This window comes from Symphalangus syndactylus, chromosome 8 (genome assembly GCF_028878055.3).
Source record: "Symphalangus syndactylus isolate Jambi chromosome 8, NHGRI_mSymSyn1-v2.1_pri, whole genome shotgun sequence".
Lineage (NCBI taxonomy): Eukaryota > Metazoa > Chordata > Mammalia > Primates > Hylobatidae > Symphalangus > Symphalangus syndactylus.
The window spans coordinates 43,834,590-43,850,223 of record NC_072430.2 but is presented as its reverse complement, the minus strand read 5'-3'; the positions used below and the strand labels follow the sequence as shown (position 1 = coordinate 43,850,223).

The window sequence follows — 15,634 nt, the reverse complement described above, 5'->3', positions numbered from 1 at the left end:
ACTCCATCTCAAAAAAAAAAAAAAGATACTATACCTATACCATCCACATGTTTTGTTTTTTTTGTTGTTGTTGTTTTTTGTTTGTTTGTTTGTTTTTCAGATGAAGTCTCGCTGTGTTGCCCAGGCTGGAGTGCAGTGGTGTGATCTCGGCTCACTGCAAGCTCCGCCTCCCGAGTTCACGCCATTCTCCTGCCTCAGCCTCTCCGAGTAGCTGGGACTACAGGCGCCCGCCACCACGCCCAGCTAATTTTTTTTTTTTTTTGTATTTTTAGTAGAGACGGGGTTTCACCGTGGTCTCGATCTCCTGACCTCGTGATCTGCCCGCCTCGGCCTCCCAAGGTGCTGGGATTACAAGCGTGAGCCACCGCGCCCGGCCAGTACTTTTTCTTTAATTACACAAGTTGTCAGTATTAGTTGACTTACAACTTCATTCTAAACGTCTTATTCGTTTTCTATGTATGTCTTTTTTTTTTTTTTTTTTTAATTAGATGGAGTCTGGCTCTGTCTTCCCAGGCAGGAGTGCAGTGGTGTGATCTCAGCTCACTGCAACCTCTGCCTCCTGGGTTCAAGTTGTTCTCCTGGCTCAGCCACCCAAGTAGTTGGGATTACAGGTGCCTTTCACCACGCCCAGCTAATTTTTGTATTGTTAGTAGAGACAGGGTTTCACCATGTTGGCCAGGCTGGTCTCAAACTCCCTACCTCAAGTGATTACTGGCCTTGGCCTCCCGAAGTACTGGGATTACAGGCATGAGCCACTGCGCCTGGCCATTCTATTTTATGTCTTCCAATGCCACTTTGCTAGAATCTGTTATTTCTATAGTTGAACCTGTTCTTCCTGTAATTTGCTCTGACACTTACTTTTTGTGGTTTAAGTTCCTTCTCTATTGCCACTCAAAGTATTTTGTTTTTATTTATTTTACTTCTTTATTTAATTTGAGATGGAGTTTCACTCTTGTTGCCCAGCCTGGAGTGCAATGGGCCTGATCTCGGCTCACTGCAACCTCCGCCTCCCGGGTTTAAGCGATTCTCCTGTCTCAGCCTCTGGAGTAGCTGGGATTGGCTAATTTTTTGTATTTTTTTAGTAGAGACAGGGTTTCACCGTGTTGCCCAGGCTGGTCTCGAATGCCTGACCTCAGGTCATCCACCAGCCTCGGCCTCCCAAAGTGCTGCTGGTATTAAACCGGCCAGTATTAAGACGTTTCCTTTTTTTTTTTTTTTTTTTTTTGAGACGGAGTCTCACTCTCTCACCCACACTGCAGTGGAGTAGTGTGATCTCTGCTCACTGCAGCCTCTGACTCCTGGGTTCAAGCGATTCTCCTGCCTCAGGTACCCGAGTAGCTGGGTAGTAGTAGGGATTACAGGCACGCACCACCTCGCTTGGCTAATTTTTGTATTTTTATTTTTATTTATTTATTTTTTTGAGACGGGGTCTCGCTCTGTCGCCCAGGCTGGAGTGCAGTGGTGTCATCTTGGCTCACTGCAGCCTCCACTTCCCAGGCTCCAGGGATTCTCCTGCCTCAGCCTCCTGAGTAGCTGGGGTTACAGGCACGTGCCACCACTCCCGACTAATTTTTGTATTTTTAGTGGCGACGGGGTTTTACCATGTTGGCCAGGCTAGTATTAAACTCCTGACCTCAAATGATCCGCCCATCTTGGCATCCCAAAGTCCTGGGATTGCAGGAGTGAACCACTGTGCCCAGACTTTTTTTTTTTTTTTTTTTTCCTGAGACAGAGTCTGGCTTTGTTGCCCAGGCTGGATTGCAGTAGCAGAATCTCTGTTCACTGCACCCTCTGCCTCCTGGGCTCAAGTGGTCCTCAGGCCTCTACCTCCTGAGTCTCTGGGACACTTACAGGCGTGAGCAGAATGCCTGACTGCTTTATGCTTTTTTGTAGAGATGGGGTTTTCCTGTGTTACCTAGGATTGAGCCACTGCCCATGTCCTTTTTTTTTTTTTTTTTTTTTCAAATGGAGTCTTGCTCTGTTGCCCAGGCTGTAGTGCAATTCTGCGAGGCTCACTGCAACCTCCACCTCCCAGGTTCAAGCAATTCTCCTGCCTCAGCCTCCTGAGTAGCTGGGATTACAGGCGTGCACCACCACACCTGGCTAATTTTTGTATTTTCAGTAAAGACAGGGTTTCACCATGTTGGCCAAGCTAGTCTCCAACTCCTGACCTCAGATGATCTGCCCGCCACGGCCTCCCAAAGTGCTGGGATTACAGGCGTGAGCCACCATTCCTGGCTTTTTCTCTTTTCATAAAGACATTTTACAAGAGGTAATGTAGAACAAAAATCAAGTTGAATGGTGTAGAGTTGTAGTTAATCAGATTATTGTTTGGGTTTTAGATGGAACAAGAGGCTGAGAGGCGCAGGCAGCCACAAATAAAGCAAGAGCCAGAATCAGAAGAGGAGGAAGAAGAAAAGCAAGAAAAAGAAGAAAAACGAGAAGAACCCATGGAAGAGGAAGAGGAGCCAGAGCAAAAGCCTTGTCTGAAACCTACTCTGAGGCCCATCAGCTCTGCTCCATCTGTTTCCTCTGCCAGTGGCAATGCAACACCTAACACTCCTGGGGATGAGTCTCCCTGTGGTATTATTATTCCTCATGAAAACTCACCAGATCAACAGCAACCTGAGGAGCATAGGCCAAAAATAGGACTAAGTCTTAAACTGGGTACGTTAGCATTTCCTTCCTTCTTTATTTTCTTCCCTTCACCCCTGCAAATACCTGTATTGTGCTTTAAGGAAAAAAATTTATATTTGTGCTTGGTTAGGTAGATAGAAGATTACTAAAAAATGCCTTTCTAGCTCACGATTGTTTTCATAGTTTTACTAGTGCTCCTATATCTGCAGCTGCCTCGAGTTCTGAGAAGAAGTGAAAAGTTTAATTTTCTAGCACTTGTGAGTAGTGAGTAATTTTTTACAGTTGGGATCTTTCTGTAAGATTTGTGGAAGTATATTTTGCATTGCTCTTGAGGGATGGTGGGTTAAAAAATGAAACATTTGGAAATTAAGTCATCTTACTAAGAGAGTGTTTTTACTGTAGGTGCTTCCAATAGTCCTGGTCAGCCTAATTCTGTGAAGAGAAAGAAACTACCTGTAGATAGTGTCTTTAACAAATTTGAGGATGAAGACAGTGATGACGTACCCCGAAAAAGGAAACTGGTTCCCTTGGATTATGGTGAAGATGATAAAAATTCAGCCAAAGGCACTGTAAACACTGAAGAAAAGCGTAAACACATTAAGAGTCTCATTGAGAAAATCCCTACAGCCAAACCTGAGCTCTTCGCTTATCCCCTGGATTGGTCTATTGTGGATTCTGTGAGTAGGAAATTATATTTCATCATATTGTTGGGAACAGTTGGAATATGCCATAAAAATTCATTTGAAGAAAAAAAACCTCGTTTGATTCTATTAATGACAAATAAGTAGGGATGATCATCTTGACACCAACTCAATGCCATGGTCAAGAAATTAGTAATAATGGAAATTTTTTTGGTGGTACTTGAAGACTTACTAAAAGCAGATGATTGTATCTTGATACATATCTGTCTTAGTTCAACTTGTGAATTAACATTATATTTTAGTCTCAGGAAAAATCATGTAGCTTTAATAACTGTTATAGCAAGTTACAGTTCTTTAATTCAGTGACCGTGCTTTGTTTTGCAGATACTGATGGAACGTCGAATTAGACCATGGATTAATAAGAAAATCATAGAATATATAGGTGAAGAAGAAGCTACATTAGTTGATTTTGTTTGTTCTAAGGTTAGTCTTCTATTCTCTTCCATACCAACATTTATTTTATATATTAAAATATTAGACACTTTTTAAAAGAGCAAAAATTTTACAGAATCAGGTTCCATGATGGTTTAGGTTCAGTTAAGTGATTTATATCTGCTTTTTTAAAGTTATTTTTATTTTTGGTGTTTTTTTTTTTATTATTCACTGCAGTGGATGCAGATTTATGTCTGCTTTAATGAACCTTTCCATCCAACTTCAGACTCCTCACACCACGTTTTTATTTCAGTGGTCGAGGAGGATGGAATTGCTGGTTACTGCCAATTGTGTGCTCTCTTTCTGCCCCTGAGAATGCTGTGCCATCTTCTTCTTGTCTTGGTTGGAATAATTATGTTGAGATTTTATGGACATAGCTAATAGCTTTCCCAACTCCTTTGTCAGTCACCTATCCTTTGGATAGGATCAAAATAGTTCCTTTCATATCATAGTAACAATCAGTGTTTATTGACTGACAGGCTGTGTTCTCGGCAGGTATTGTGTTAGTTTTGTTTGGTTTTGTTGTTGTTGTTGTTGTTTTTTTTTTTGAGTCAGAGTTTTGCTTTGTCCCCCAGGCTGGAGTGCAGTGGCGCAGTCATGGCTCACTGCAGCTTTGAACGCCCAGCCTAAAGTGATCTTCCTGCCTTAGTATCCTGAGAAGCTGGAACTATAGGCATATGCCACCACAACCTGCTAATTTTTTTTCTTTTTTTTTTGTTTTAAATTATACTTTAAATTCTAGGATACATATGCATAACATGCAGGTTTGTAACATAGGTGTACACATGCCGTGGTGGTTTGCTACACCCATCAACCCATCATCTACATTAGGTATTTCTCCTAATGCTTTCCCTCCCCTAGCTCCCCACCCCCCGACAGGCCCGGCTGTGTGATGTTCCCCTCTCTGTGTCCATTGTTCTCATTGTTCAGCTCCCACTTGTGAGTGAGAACATGCAGTGTTTGGTTTACACCAGGCTAATTTTTTGTATTTTTAGTAGAGACGGGGTTTCACCATGTTGGCCAGGCTGGTCTCGAACTCCTGACCTCAAGTGATCTGCCCGCGTTGGCCTCCCAAACTGCAGGCATTACAAGGTGTGAGCCACCACGCCAGCCAAAGATAAAGTTCTATAAAATGTTAACAAGACAGTGGCTCACGCCTTGTAATTCCTGCACTTTGGGAGGCCAATGGGGCAGAACACTTGTGGTCACGAGTTCGAGACCAGCCTGGCCAATATGGTAAAACCCCGTCTCTACTAAAAAGTCAAAAATTGGGTGGGCGTGGTGGCAGGCGCCTGTAATCCCAGCTACTCGGGAGGCTGAGGCAGGAGAATCACTTGAACCTGGGAGGCGGAGGTTGAAGTGAGCTGTGATCGCGCCATTGCACTCCAAGCCTATGTGACAAGAGTGAGACTCTGTCTCAAAATAAAAAAAAAAAAAAAAAAAAAACTTCTTTTAACCTAACACCGTTAGAATCTGTCTGTCATGAATGTTATACCCATTTTATACATGAAGAAATTGAAGTTCAAGGAGAGATTGTGTCTTGGCTATGTTGTATACTGAGTCTAGCCTCTGAAACCCATGCTCTTAACCACTAAGGTATATCTTCCCATTGTCTCCTGAAAACATAGTCTTAACTTTAATAAAACAGTTAGCATAGTAGAAACACCATATTTCTATAAAGGTATAGCTAGGGTATTTTTCTGCCAGTAGTGCTCTTTTGATATTATGAACAGTAAATTTACTCTGTCTTCTCTGACTTGTAATTATTGTGGCATTAAAACTTGTATCAGATTTGACTTAAAATTAAGCTACAGACCACTATAGAGATTGATATTCTGAAAATTAAAACATTTATAGAATGGTTCCTTAGCCACAAGAAATTCCTGTATGAATTTGAGGATTCATATCTTAAAATTTCTTGACTGTATTGTTAACTTTTAATTTATTTTTAATGTGACAATTATTTTTCTCTTTTAGGTTATGGCTCACAGTTCACCCCAGAGCATTTTAGATGATGTTGCCATGGTAAGTTAGAAATTCACTATTTTTATTTCTTTTAATTTAAAAAACTGTTTTTGTTTTTGTTTTTGTCTTAAAATATAGATGGGGTCTCACCAGGTTGCCCAGGGTAGTCTTGAATTCCTAGGCTCAAGTGATCCTCCTGCCTCAGCCTCCCAAAGTATTGAGATTACAGGCATGAGCCACCACACCTGGCCAGAAATGCACTATTATTAATATTTTAATTAACATCTATATAAACTCACTTTTGAATTTGATTCACTTCCTGCCTATCTTTGTTTAAGAATCTTTTTTAGGCCTGAATTAAAACTTGAGTGGCTGGGCGTGGTGGCTCACGCCTGTAATCCCAGTACTTTGGGAGGCTGAGGCGGGTGGATCTCAAGGTCAAGAGATTGAGACCATCCTGGCCAGCATGGTGAAACCCCGTCTCTATGAAAAATATAAAAATTAGCTATGCGTGGTGGCGTGTGCCTGTAGTCCCAGCTACTTGGGGAGGCTGAGGCAGGAGAATCACCTGAACCTGTGAGGTGGAGGTTGCAGTGAGCCAAGATCGTGCCATTGCACTCCAGCCTGGTGACAGAGTGAGACCCTGTCTCTAAATAAATAAGGCTTCATTCTTTTCCACCAGTTCCATTCATGTTTTCCCTATGCCCAGCACAATGTGCTAGAAGCATAAAGTAGAACAAATGACCTGTAGTAGCAGAGAGATAGGTATACAGGTACTGAAACCTTGATGTACTTGTTTGAATTAGATATGTAGGAACGATAATGGAGATAGAGGAGATAGAACAGCTGATGGCATTGATAGCAGTTAGGTTAAGCATCACAAGGATTACTACAGAAACTGAGACTGTGTGTGTGTGTGTGTGTGTGTGTGTGTGTTAAGTCGGATACATGTGCAGGTTTGTTACATAGGTAAACTTGTGTCATGGGGGTTTGTTGAACAGATTATTTCATCACCCAGGTATTAAGCCTAGTGCTCATTAGTTATTTTTCCTGATCCTCTCCCTCCTGCCACCCTCCACCCTATGATAGGCCCCATTGTGTGTTGTTACCCTCTCTTTGTTCATGTTTTCTCATCATTTAGCTCCCACTTAAAAGTGAGAACATGCTGTATTTGGTTTTCTGTTCCTGTGTTAGTTTGCTAAGGATAGTGGCCTCCAGCTCCATCCATGTCCCTGTAAAGGACACTATTTCGTTTTTTATGGCCGCAAGATTGTACATATGTGCTGGTTTTTGGACAGGTATCCAAACACCTGTTATACTGACAGTAAACATCAAATCCTCGTTGCATTTAATTTGGGATTACAGTCAGTGGTAGCATGTAGTTAACATTGTGATTTTGTGAGACAAGGAAAGGAGAAGAAAATTGATGGTAAAGGTTGAGCAAGAGATTGAACTATGATCTCCAAGTTAGGAAGAGAAGAAAATAGTACCTGAATAGAGCTGGTGGTTTGAATGAATTAAGGACTAGTGGTTCCAGTGAAGTTGTGGAAGGTGAATTGTAATAAAACAACTGAAAGGAGAGGTTATGGTCAGAGTGTAGAAAGTTCAAGTCTATATGTGATAGGTCAGCCCAGACGATGCAAGGTGCACAGTATGACTATGGGAAATTCCTGGGTATTGGGAGTCAGATTGGAGAGAAATACTGGAAATAGTTGCCAGAGCACTCATTTAAGTGGGGGGAAAGGCTAGATTACTTGCCAGATAGCTGCTCTTGCAGTGGATAAGGTGGTGAGAGCTCATGGGCGTCCATGGAGTTGTTATTTTTTTTTTTACCAAGAAAGAAACAGTGAAGACCCACCAGTCATTCCTATGGAGACTTAAGACATTGAGAGTGAGGGACTGCCTGAGAAGTGCCAGGGCTCTAGGAGATAGAGGAGGGTTTCTGTTAAGAGGAAAAATCTAATTTAGTTGTTGATGTGTAGTATAAAATGGAATAGCGGTCCAAAGGGCAGAGCTGAAAGGCAGCAATGGGAAGATGAGTAAGGAAGGAAGAATCATCAAGCATGATATGAAATGGTAGAAGACTGGGAGTACTTGCACTTGGAACTGCCACCAGAGATGTCAGGGAGGGACATAGTGGGGTTTATAGTCAAAAAGAAGGATTGTGAGGTCAAGCTGCTTTGTGTCCAGGCATTTTATGGTGTCTAAAGCCAGATAACATTCCTTTTCTGCTGCCAGCTAGCTTGATGCAGCTGTCATTTAGAACACCTGATAAAACATTTGTAAAAACTTCATTGCCTTAGAGGAAAGGAGAAATGTGAATAGATTTCAGTCCTTGGGGCTGGATTCTGAACTTTCCTGAAGCTTCTAGCCCCGTTTTTCTTGGAATAGAGGGTGTCGTAGTTAGGCCTGAGTGAAGACATTTTTTTAAATAAAACAGTGTTCTAGCGTTTGGCCTCAGCAGAGTTCCTATCATAGTAAAGATTTCATGTCAGTGTTAATTTTAGATTTTTTGACCTGTTGTAATATATTGATATTTGAAGTGTATTTAGACCACTGTTTATGATTTTGTGGCTCATTGTTGATTAGAATGAGAGGAAACCAATTGAGCTAGTGTTGTCAAACAGCTCTGCTAAAAAGCTCATGGGCCTTATAAATATTTCTTGAATAAATGAGGAGACTGAATTTTTAGCCTGAGTACTGTTTCACTCTTAACAAAAGTCTGACTTCTTTATATTATACCTTTTTCATTTTATGTAAATTAAATGAAGTTTGGTTACATTTTGTGCCTACATCTCTCTGAAGTGTGACTCAGATGTGAATTAGTGTTACAACAGAGTTCTTAAACTAAGGCCAAATCTGGCTTATAGAAATCTGATCAAAAGTTCTTTAATTATTACCATCATTGAGAAAGTGACAGAAATTTCTTTAATTTCTTTTTTTTCTTTTTTTTTTTTTTTTTTTTTGAGACAGAGTCTTGCTCTGTTTCCCAGGCTATATGGAGTGGCAGTGGCGTGATCATGGCTCACTGTAACCTCCACTTCTTGGGTTCAAGCAATTCTCCTGCTTCAGCCTCCCAAGTAGTTGGGATTACAGGTGCCCACCCCCACGCCTGGCTAATTTTTGTATTTTTAGTAGAGACGGGTTTCACCATGTTGGCCCGGCTGGTCTCAAACTCCTGACCTCAGGTGATCTGCCCACCTAGGCCTCCCAAAGTGCTGGGATTACAGGCGTGAGCCACTGTGCCCAGTCTCCTCCTAGGTATTTATTAAGCACTTATTATATACCAGGCACTTTTCAGAGCACTTAACTACATACCAATTCTTTTAATTCCCACTTAGTACCTACTGCTATGGTGTGTAGCTACATTGCCTCCACTTTAGAGATGAGGGAACTGAGGCTCTGGTTAAGTAACCCAACCAAGGACCTATCGCTAGTAAGAGGCAGCAGTACAATTTGAACCTATGTAGCCTGACTAGAGATTGAGTACTCTAAATTCCTACCGCAAACTTCCTCTATGAAGACCTGGCAACACTAGGCCACATTTCTGGAGCACAGTCATAGCTGCCCCCTTTAGAAGGGAGCAGAGTAGGCCATTTCACCTCATAGCAGCTGTAATGTAGAGGGCCAGATGTGTGTATGGGATGATGGCAGGAATAGTGATGGGGACACAAGGACCCTATAACTCATAAGTAGAGAGGAAGACAATTTCCTCATCCACCACTGGAAGAAGACTTGTTACTCAGTAGTCATGTGTGCCCTGTGATGATGATTGCATTTGCTTATTGTGTTTACTGTATTCTGGACACTGTACTAAATACTTATATTCTCATTTAATGTTCACTTTAGTGTCACATACGCAGTAAATGCTAGTTAAGATGGTACGGTTGGGCTGTGCACAGCAGCTCAAACCTGTAATCCCAGCACTTTGGAAGGCCAAGGTGGGCAGATTGCTTGAGCCCAGGAGTTTGAGACCAGCTTGGGCAACATAGTGAGACCCTGTCTCTACTAAAAAAGCACAAAAATGTAGCCAGGAGTAGTGGTGCACACCTGTAGTCCCAGCTACTGGTGAGGCTGACGTGGGAGGGTCACTTGAGCCTGGGAGGTCAAGGCTGCAGTGCACCATGATCATGCCACTGTACTGCAGGCTGGGTGACAAGAGAGATCCTGTCTCCAGAAAAAAAAAAAAAAAGAGTTTGTGAGGTTGTGTTTTTGGGGATAAATGAAATTCTGTAATGTTATTATGTAATTGTATATTATTTAGTTCTTCTTAAATTACTATGTTCTTTATGAAAAGCATGGTTTCCTTGGGAAGTAGTTTTGTCAGACATGTATAATTGCATTATCTGTAAAGGTACAATAAAAGAATAAAAGGTGGATCACAAAAATATTGTACTGTTTGTGTTTTGTAAGCCATGGAATTTTGAATGTTTTTTTTTTGTTGTTGTTGTTGTTGGTAATTTACATTTACTATTTATTTATTTATTTAGAGACGGAGTTTCGCTCTTGTTGCCCAGGCTGGAGTGCAGTGGCACAATCTTGGCCCACTGCAACCTCTGCCTCCTAGGTTCAAGCGATTCTCTTACCTCAGCCTCCCGAGTAGCTGGGATTACAGGTGCCTGCCACCATGCCCAGCTAATTTTTGTATTTTTAGTAGAGATGGGGTTTCGCCATGTTGGCCAGGCTGATCTTGAATTCTTGACCTCAGGTGATCCACCTGCCTCAGCCTCCCAAAGTGCTGGGACTGTAGGTGTGAGCCACTGTGCCCGGTCCATTTACTATTTATTGATAATACATTTCTCACACTGGACAAATTTTCTTTAAGTCATTTTACTGAAGGTAAAACTACTTCCTAAGGAAAACAAATACGTGTTATAAAGAACGTAGTAATTTAAGAAGAACTAAATATACAACTATGTAATAACAATACAGAATCTCATTTATCCCCTCAAAACAACCTTAAAACTTTTTTGTTTTTGTTTGTTTGTTTGTTTGTTTTTTTCTTTTTTGAGACGGAGCCTTGCTCTGTCACTCAGGCTGGAGTGCAGTGGTGCGATCTTGGCTCACTGCAAGCTCCACCTCCCAGGTTCACGCCATTCTTCTGCCTCAGCCTCCCCAGCAGCTGGGAACACAGGTGCACGCCGCCATGCCCGGCTAATTTTTTGTATTTTTGGTAGAGATGGGGTTTCACCATGTTAGCCAGGAGGGTCTTGATCTCCTGACCTTGTGATCCGCTCGCCTTGGCCCCCCAAAGTGCTGGGATTACAGGCGTGAGCCACCACACCCGGACACTAAAACAACCTTAAAATCTTAACTAGCATTTAAGTAATAAGTGCTTATTGTCAGTGGATGAAAAACTTTTTTATACTGGTCGCTGTTGTTGGCAGATGTTGATGATTGCTTCTCTTACATGTGTTGCTGTTTTGTTTCCTCTTTAGGTACTTGACGAAGAAGCAGAAGTTTTTATAGTCAAAATGTGGAGATTATTGATATATGAAACAGAAGCCAAGAAAATTGGTCTTGTGAAGTAAAACTTTTTATATTTAGAGTTCCATTTCAGATTTCTTCTTTGCCACCCTTTTAAGGACTTTGAATTTTTCTTTGTCTTTGAAGACATTGTGAGATCTGTAATTTTTTTTTTTTATTGTAGAAAATGTGAATTTTTTGGTCCTCTAATTTGTTGTTGCCCTGTGTACGCCCTTGGTTGTAAAGTCATCTGAATCCTTGGTTCTCTTTATACTCACCAGGTACAAATTACTGGTATGTTTTATAAGCCGCAGCTACTGTACACAGCCTATCTGATATAATCTTGTTCTGCTGATTTGTTTCTTGTAAATATTAAAACGACTCCCCAATTATTTTGCAGAATTGCACTTAATATTGAAATGTACTGTATAGGAACCAACATGAACAATTTTAATTGAAAACACCAGTCATAAACTATTACCACCCCCACTCTCTTTTGATCAGAAATGGCAAGCCCTTGTGAAGGCATGGAGTTTAAAATTGGAATGCAAAAATTAGCAGACAATCCATTCCTACTGTATTTCTGTATGAATGTGTTTGTGAATGTATGTGTAAAAGTCTTTCTTTTCCCTAATTTGCTTTGGTGGGGTCCTTAAAACATTTCCTAACTAAAGAATAGAATTGTAAAGGAAAAGTGGTACTGTTCCAACCTAAAATGTCTGTTATAATTAGGTTATTAGTTTCCCAGAGCATGGTATTCTCCTGTCGTGAGCAATGGTCTGCTAACTGGATGGGGTTTTCTTATTAATAAGCTGGCTGCTTCAGCTTCTCTTTTAAAGGAATGTGGATCATAGTGATTTTTCCCTTTAATTTTATTGCTCAGAAATGAGGCATATCCTAAAAATCCTGGATAGCTGTATTTAATGCATTTTTGCACTAATTGGTCCTTAGTTTAATTCTATTTTATCCCTTTATTTAACAAAAAATTCATCATACCAAAAAGTATAAATGAAAACCCCCTTTAAAACAAAACAAAAAAATGAAATAAAATTAGGCAAATTGACAGACAACGAGAGTTTTATAAACATGATAGGTATTCTGCTCGGCAGTTTGTAAGTTTACATCTTATTTAAGGATAAAGGTAAATCATTCAAGGCAGTTACCAACCACTAACTTTTTGTTTTCATTTTTGTCTTGTAGAAGGTTTATATCTTGTTTTACCTTGGCTCATTAGTGTTTAAAAATATACTGATGATGTGCTTAGAGAAATTCCTGGGGCTTTCTTCGTTGTAGATCAGAATTTCACCAGGGAGTAAAATTACCTGAAAATGTAACAAGTTTTAAACAGCTTTTCACACAAATTAGATGCAACTGTTCCCATGTCTGAGTACTTATTTAAAAGAAAGGTAAAGATTGGCCTGTTAGAAAAGCATAATGTGAGCTTTGGATTACTGGATTTTTTTTTTTTTTTTTTTAAACACACCTCGAGAGGACATTTGAAAACACTGTTCTTACCCTCGAACCCTGACGTGGTTCCATTATGTAAATATTACAAATATTAAAAATGTATATATTTGATCCTGGGGACTCATATTCTTTCAGAATCATGTAAATAAATGGCATCATGTTGTAATTGTGTGGTGCATACTAGAAAACTTAAAAATATGGGCTGAATTTTTTATGGACTTGATTTTTATGACTATTGGTATCTAAAGGTCAAGGAAGCCATTTACATTATTTTGGATGAATCTACTATACATCTATGGAAATGCCTCTTTTTATTATTTTAAATTCTGGTTTCTCAATGGAAAATTTCAGAAAAGATGCCCCTTGCCATTTTCGTTTATTTTTCAGTCTTTTCTTAGACACACCCCCAGCCTAAGACCTTGTTCGAGCAGTTTATTGTGTCTATCTTTTCTTAACATACTGCACAGTTGCTGTTTCAGCATCATATTGTGTTGTTTTTATTTAGCCACTATTAACATGAAGGTTTATTCAGGTAGATTTGATTTCCTTTGCTTGGTTTCTTCTCCTGCTCTGTCAACTATACTTATCTTAAATGGCCACTCTAAAAACAAGGGAGATCTCTTAATCTGAAACGTTTGGGGAGATGTACTCTGTACTGCATAACATCTCCAGTGAGGTTTGTGACAGGACCTCAACTAAGTATATGAATTTGTGCAAGTTCATATATTAAAGTTTCTGCAGCGGAGTGAAAATTGTTACAGTAAATGTGGTAGAAACTGTTAATCACTTAATGCCAGTTTAAATCATGTTTTGTAACCAAGCTTCAGTAAAAGCCTTTAGATTGTCAGAGTTGGTTGTTTTTTAGAATTGTATATATAAAGAATTAGACATTAAACAGGCATATTCTAGTGTCTGAAAATACACATAAGAAATTTCTGTTAAGTTGCTTGAACTCTGTGGGTTAATTTTACCATAAACCCATAAATTAATTTTAGTTTGAAAACCTTATACAGTATGAATTCATTTTGCCGTTTCAAGTTGTTATATAAAGAGCACGAGGCCGGGCGCGGTGGCTCACGCTTGTAATCCCAGCACTTTGGGAGGCCAAGGCGGGTGGATCACGAGGTCAGGAGATCGAGACCACGGTGAAACCCCGTCTCTACTAAAAATACAAAAAAAATTAGCCGGGCGTGGTGGCGGGCGCCTGTAGTCCCAACTACTCGGAGAGGCTGAGGCAGGAGAATGGCGTGAACCCAGGAGGCGGAGCTTGCAGTGAGCCGAGATCGCGCCACTGCACTCCAGCCTGGGTGACAGAGCGAGACTCCGTCTCAAAAAAAAAAAAAAAAAAAAAAGCACGAAAGTCTTTTTTTTGTTGTTGTTTTTGGGTTTTTTTGTTTTTGTTTTGTTTTTTTGAGAGGAAATTGTGCTTTTGTTGCCCAGGATGGAGTGCAATGGCGCAAGCTCAGCTCACTTCAACCTCCACCTCCCGGGTTCTGGAGATACTCTCCTTCAGTTTTCTGAGTAGCTGGGATTACAGGTGCCCACCACCACACCCGGCTAATTTTTTGTATTTTTAGTAGAGACAGGATTTCACTTTGTTGGCCAGGCTGGTCTCAAACTCCTGACCTCAGGTGATCCACCCGCCTCAGCCTCCCAAAGTGCTGGGATTACAGGCGTGAGCCACCTTGCCTGGCCAAAGCATGAACATCTTTTTTTTTTTTTTTTTGAGACGGAGTCTTGCTCTGTCGCCCAGGCTGGAGTGCAGTGGCGCAGTCTCGGCTCACTGCAAGCTCCGCCTCCCGGGTTCACGCCATTCTCCTGCCTCAGCCTCTCCGAGTAGCTGGGACTACAGGCGCCCGCCACCACGCCCAGCTAATTTTTTGTCTTTTTAGTAGAGACGGGGTTTCACTGTGGTCTCGATCTCCTGACTTCGTGATCCGCCCGCCTCGGCCTCCCAAAGTGCTGGGATTACAAGCGTGAGCCACCGCGCCCGGCAGCATGAACATCTTAAGAACCAGTCTTGATCTGGCAGTTAGAATACTACTTTTCTTTATTTGTCCCTAAAAACAAAATAAAGTATGTACATCTGTTCACAAGGAAGAAAGGTCACTGAAGTAGCAGTGCTGGGGTGGCGCCGCAGGCTTTGCATTTCTGGACAGCTCCCAGCTAATGTCATTGCCAACTGATCCAAGGACTGCATTTTGATTAGCACTTCAAGGTGTCTATTCAGTATTATTTTATCCTAACAGACTACATAAATGCAGCTGAATTTTCCTTTAAGTAGATTTTAAAGAGAAAAACATTTTTTGAGGCAAATATACATAATTCATGAATGTAATGTAATCTTCCAAAATTATGCCTGAGAAAGCCCTAATATTCTAGGCTTTTTTTCCATTCAGCCGTGAAAATTTTTTCTGTAGATAACTTTATGTTGTAACTTATTCTGAATCTTATTATAACGCTTCCCTGTAAACTATGTAAGTGTAAGCTAATGATTGTTTTGTGAAGAGTGCTCTTTCAGGTATTAATCTGGCATGAATCCTAGATACAGTAGAAAAACTGAGAAAACATTTAGCTTGAGAGCCAATTTGAACTAGACACTATGATTTTTTTCTCCTTTTTTATGGAATAAATTTAATGCAAATAAGTGTAAGCAGGTATATAATGTTTAGATGAGGCTTATTTTCCCAACTCTTTTTTAACAAGTTTTATGATGTCCCCAATTTATACCCAAAAGACTGCTGAGAGGTTTTGTCAAATTGATTACAAACTTTTCTGGGTTGTATTTCAGTCTTCTGTTAAGTATGAAATTGAGAAATAGTTTTGCTCAACAAAAGATGTTGAGGAATTGATTTGTGAATGTCACTGGAGATAAAAGGGTATGAGAAGGAATCCCAAACAGGCAAAGAAACAGTCTAGGTGTCAAGAAGAAAACAGGGAGAGATACATACCAAACCCAGGAGCTA

The 15,634-nt window shown here is 40.6% G+C and overlaps 1 protein-coding gene across 1 annotated transcript in view; it reads left to right on the top strand.

The window, feature by feature from the left end:
* RBM25 (RNA binding motif protein 25) overlaps window positions 1-12,779 on the top strand; it is a 65,714-nt gene extending 52,935 nt beyond the window's left edge. The window contains exons 15-19 of the mRNA XM_055288898.2: window positions 2,343-2,667; window positions 3,040-3,314; window positions 3,663-3,761; window positions 5,748-5,795; window positions 11,174-12,779. Coding sequence (XP_055144873.1) covers window positions 2,343-2,667; window positions 3,040-3,314; window positions 3,663-3,761; window positions 5,748-5,795; window positions 11,174-11,266 — 840 coding nt within the window. The 3' untranslated portion in view covers window positions 11,267-12,779. The remainder of the gene's footprint in view (window positions 1-2,342; window positions 2,668-3,039; window positions 3,315-3,662; window positions 3,762-5,747; window positions 5,796-11,173) is intronic.
* The last annotated feature ends 2,855 nt before the right edge of the window (window positions 12,780-15,634 follow it).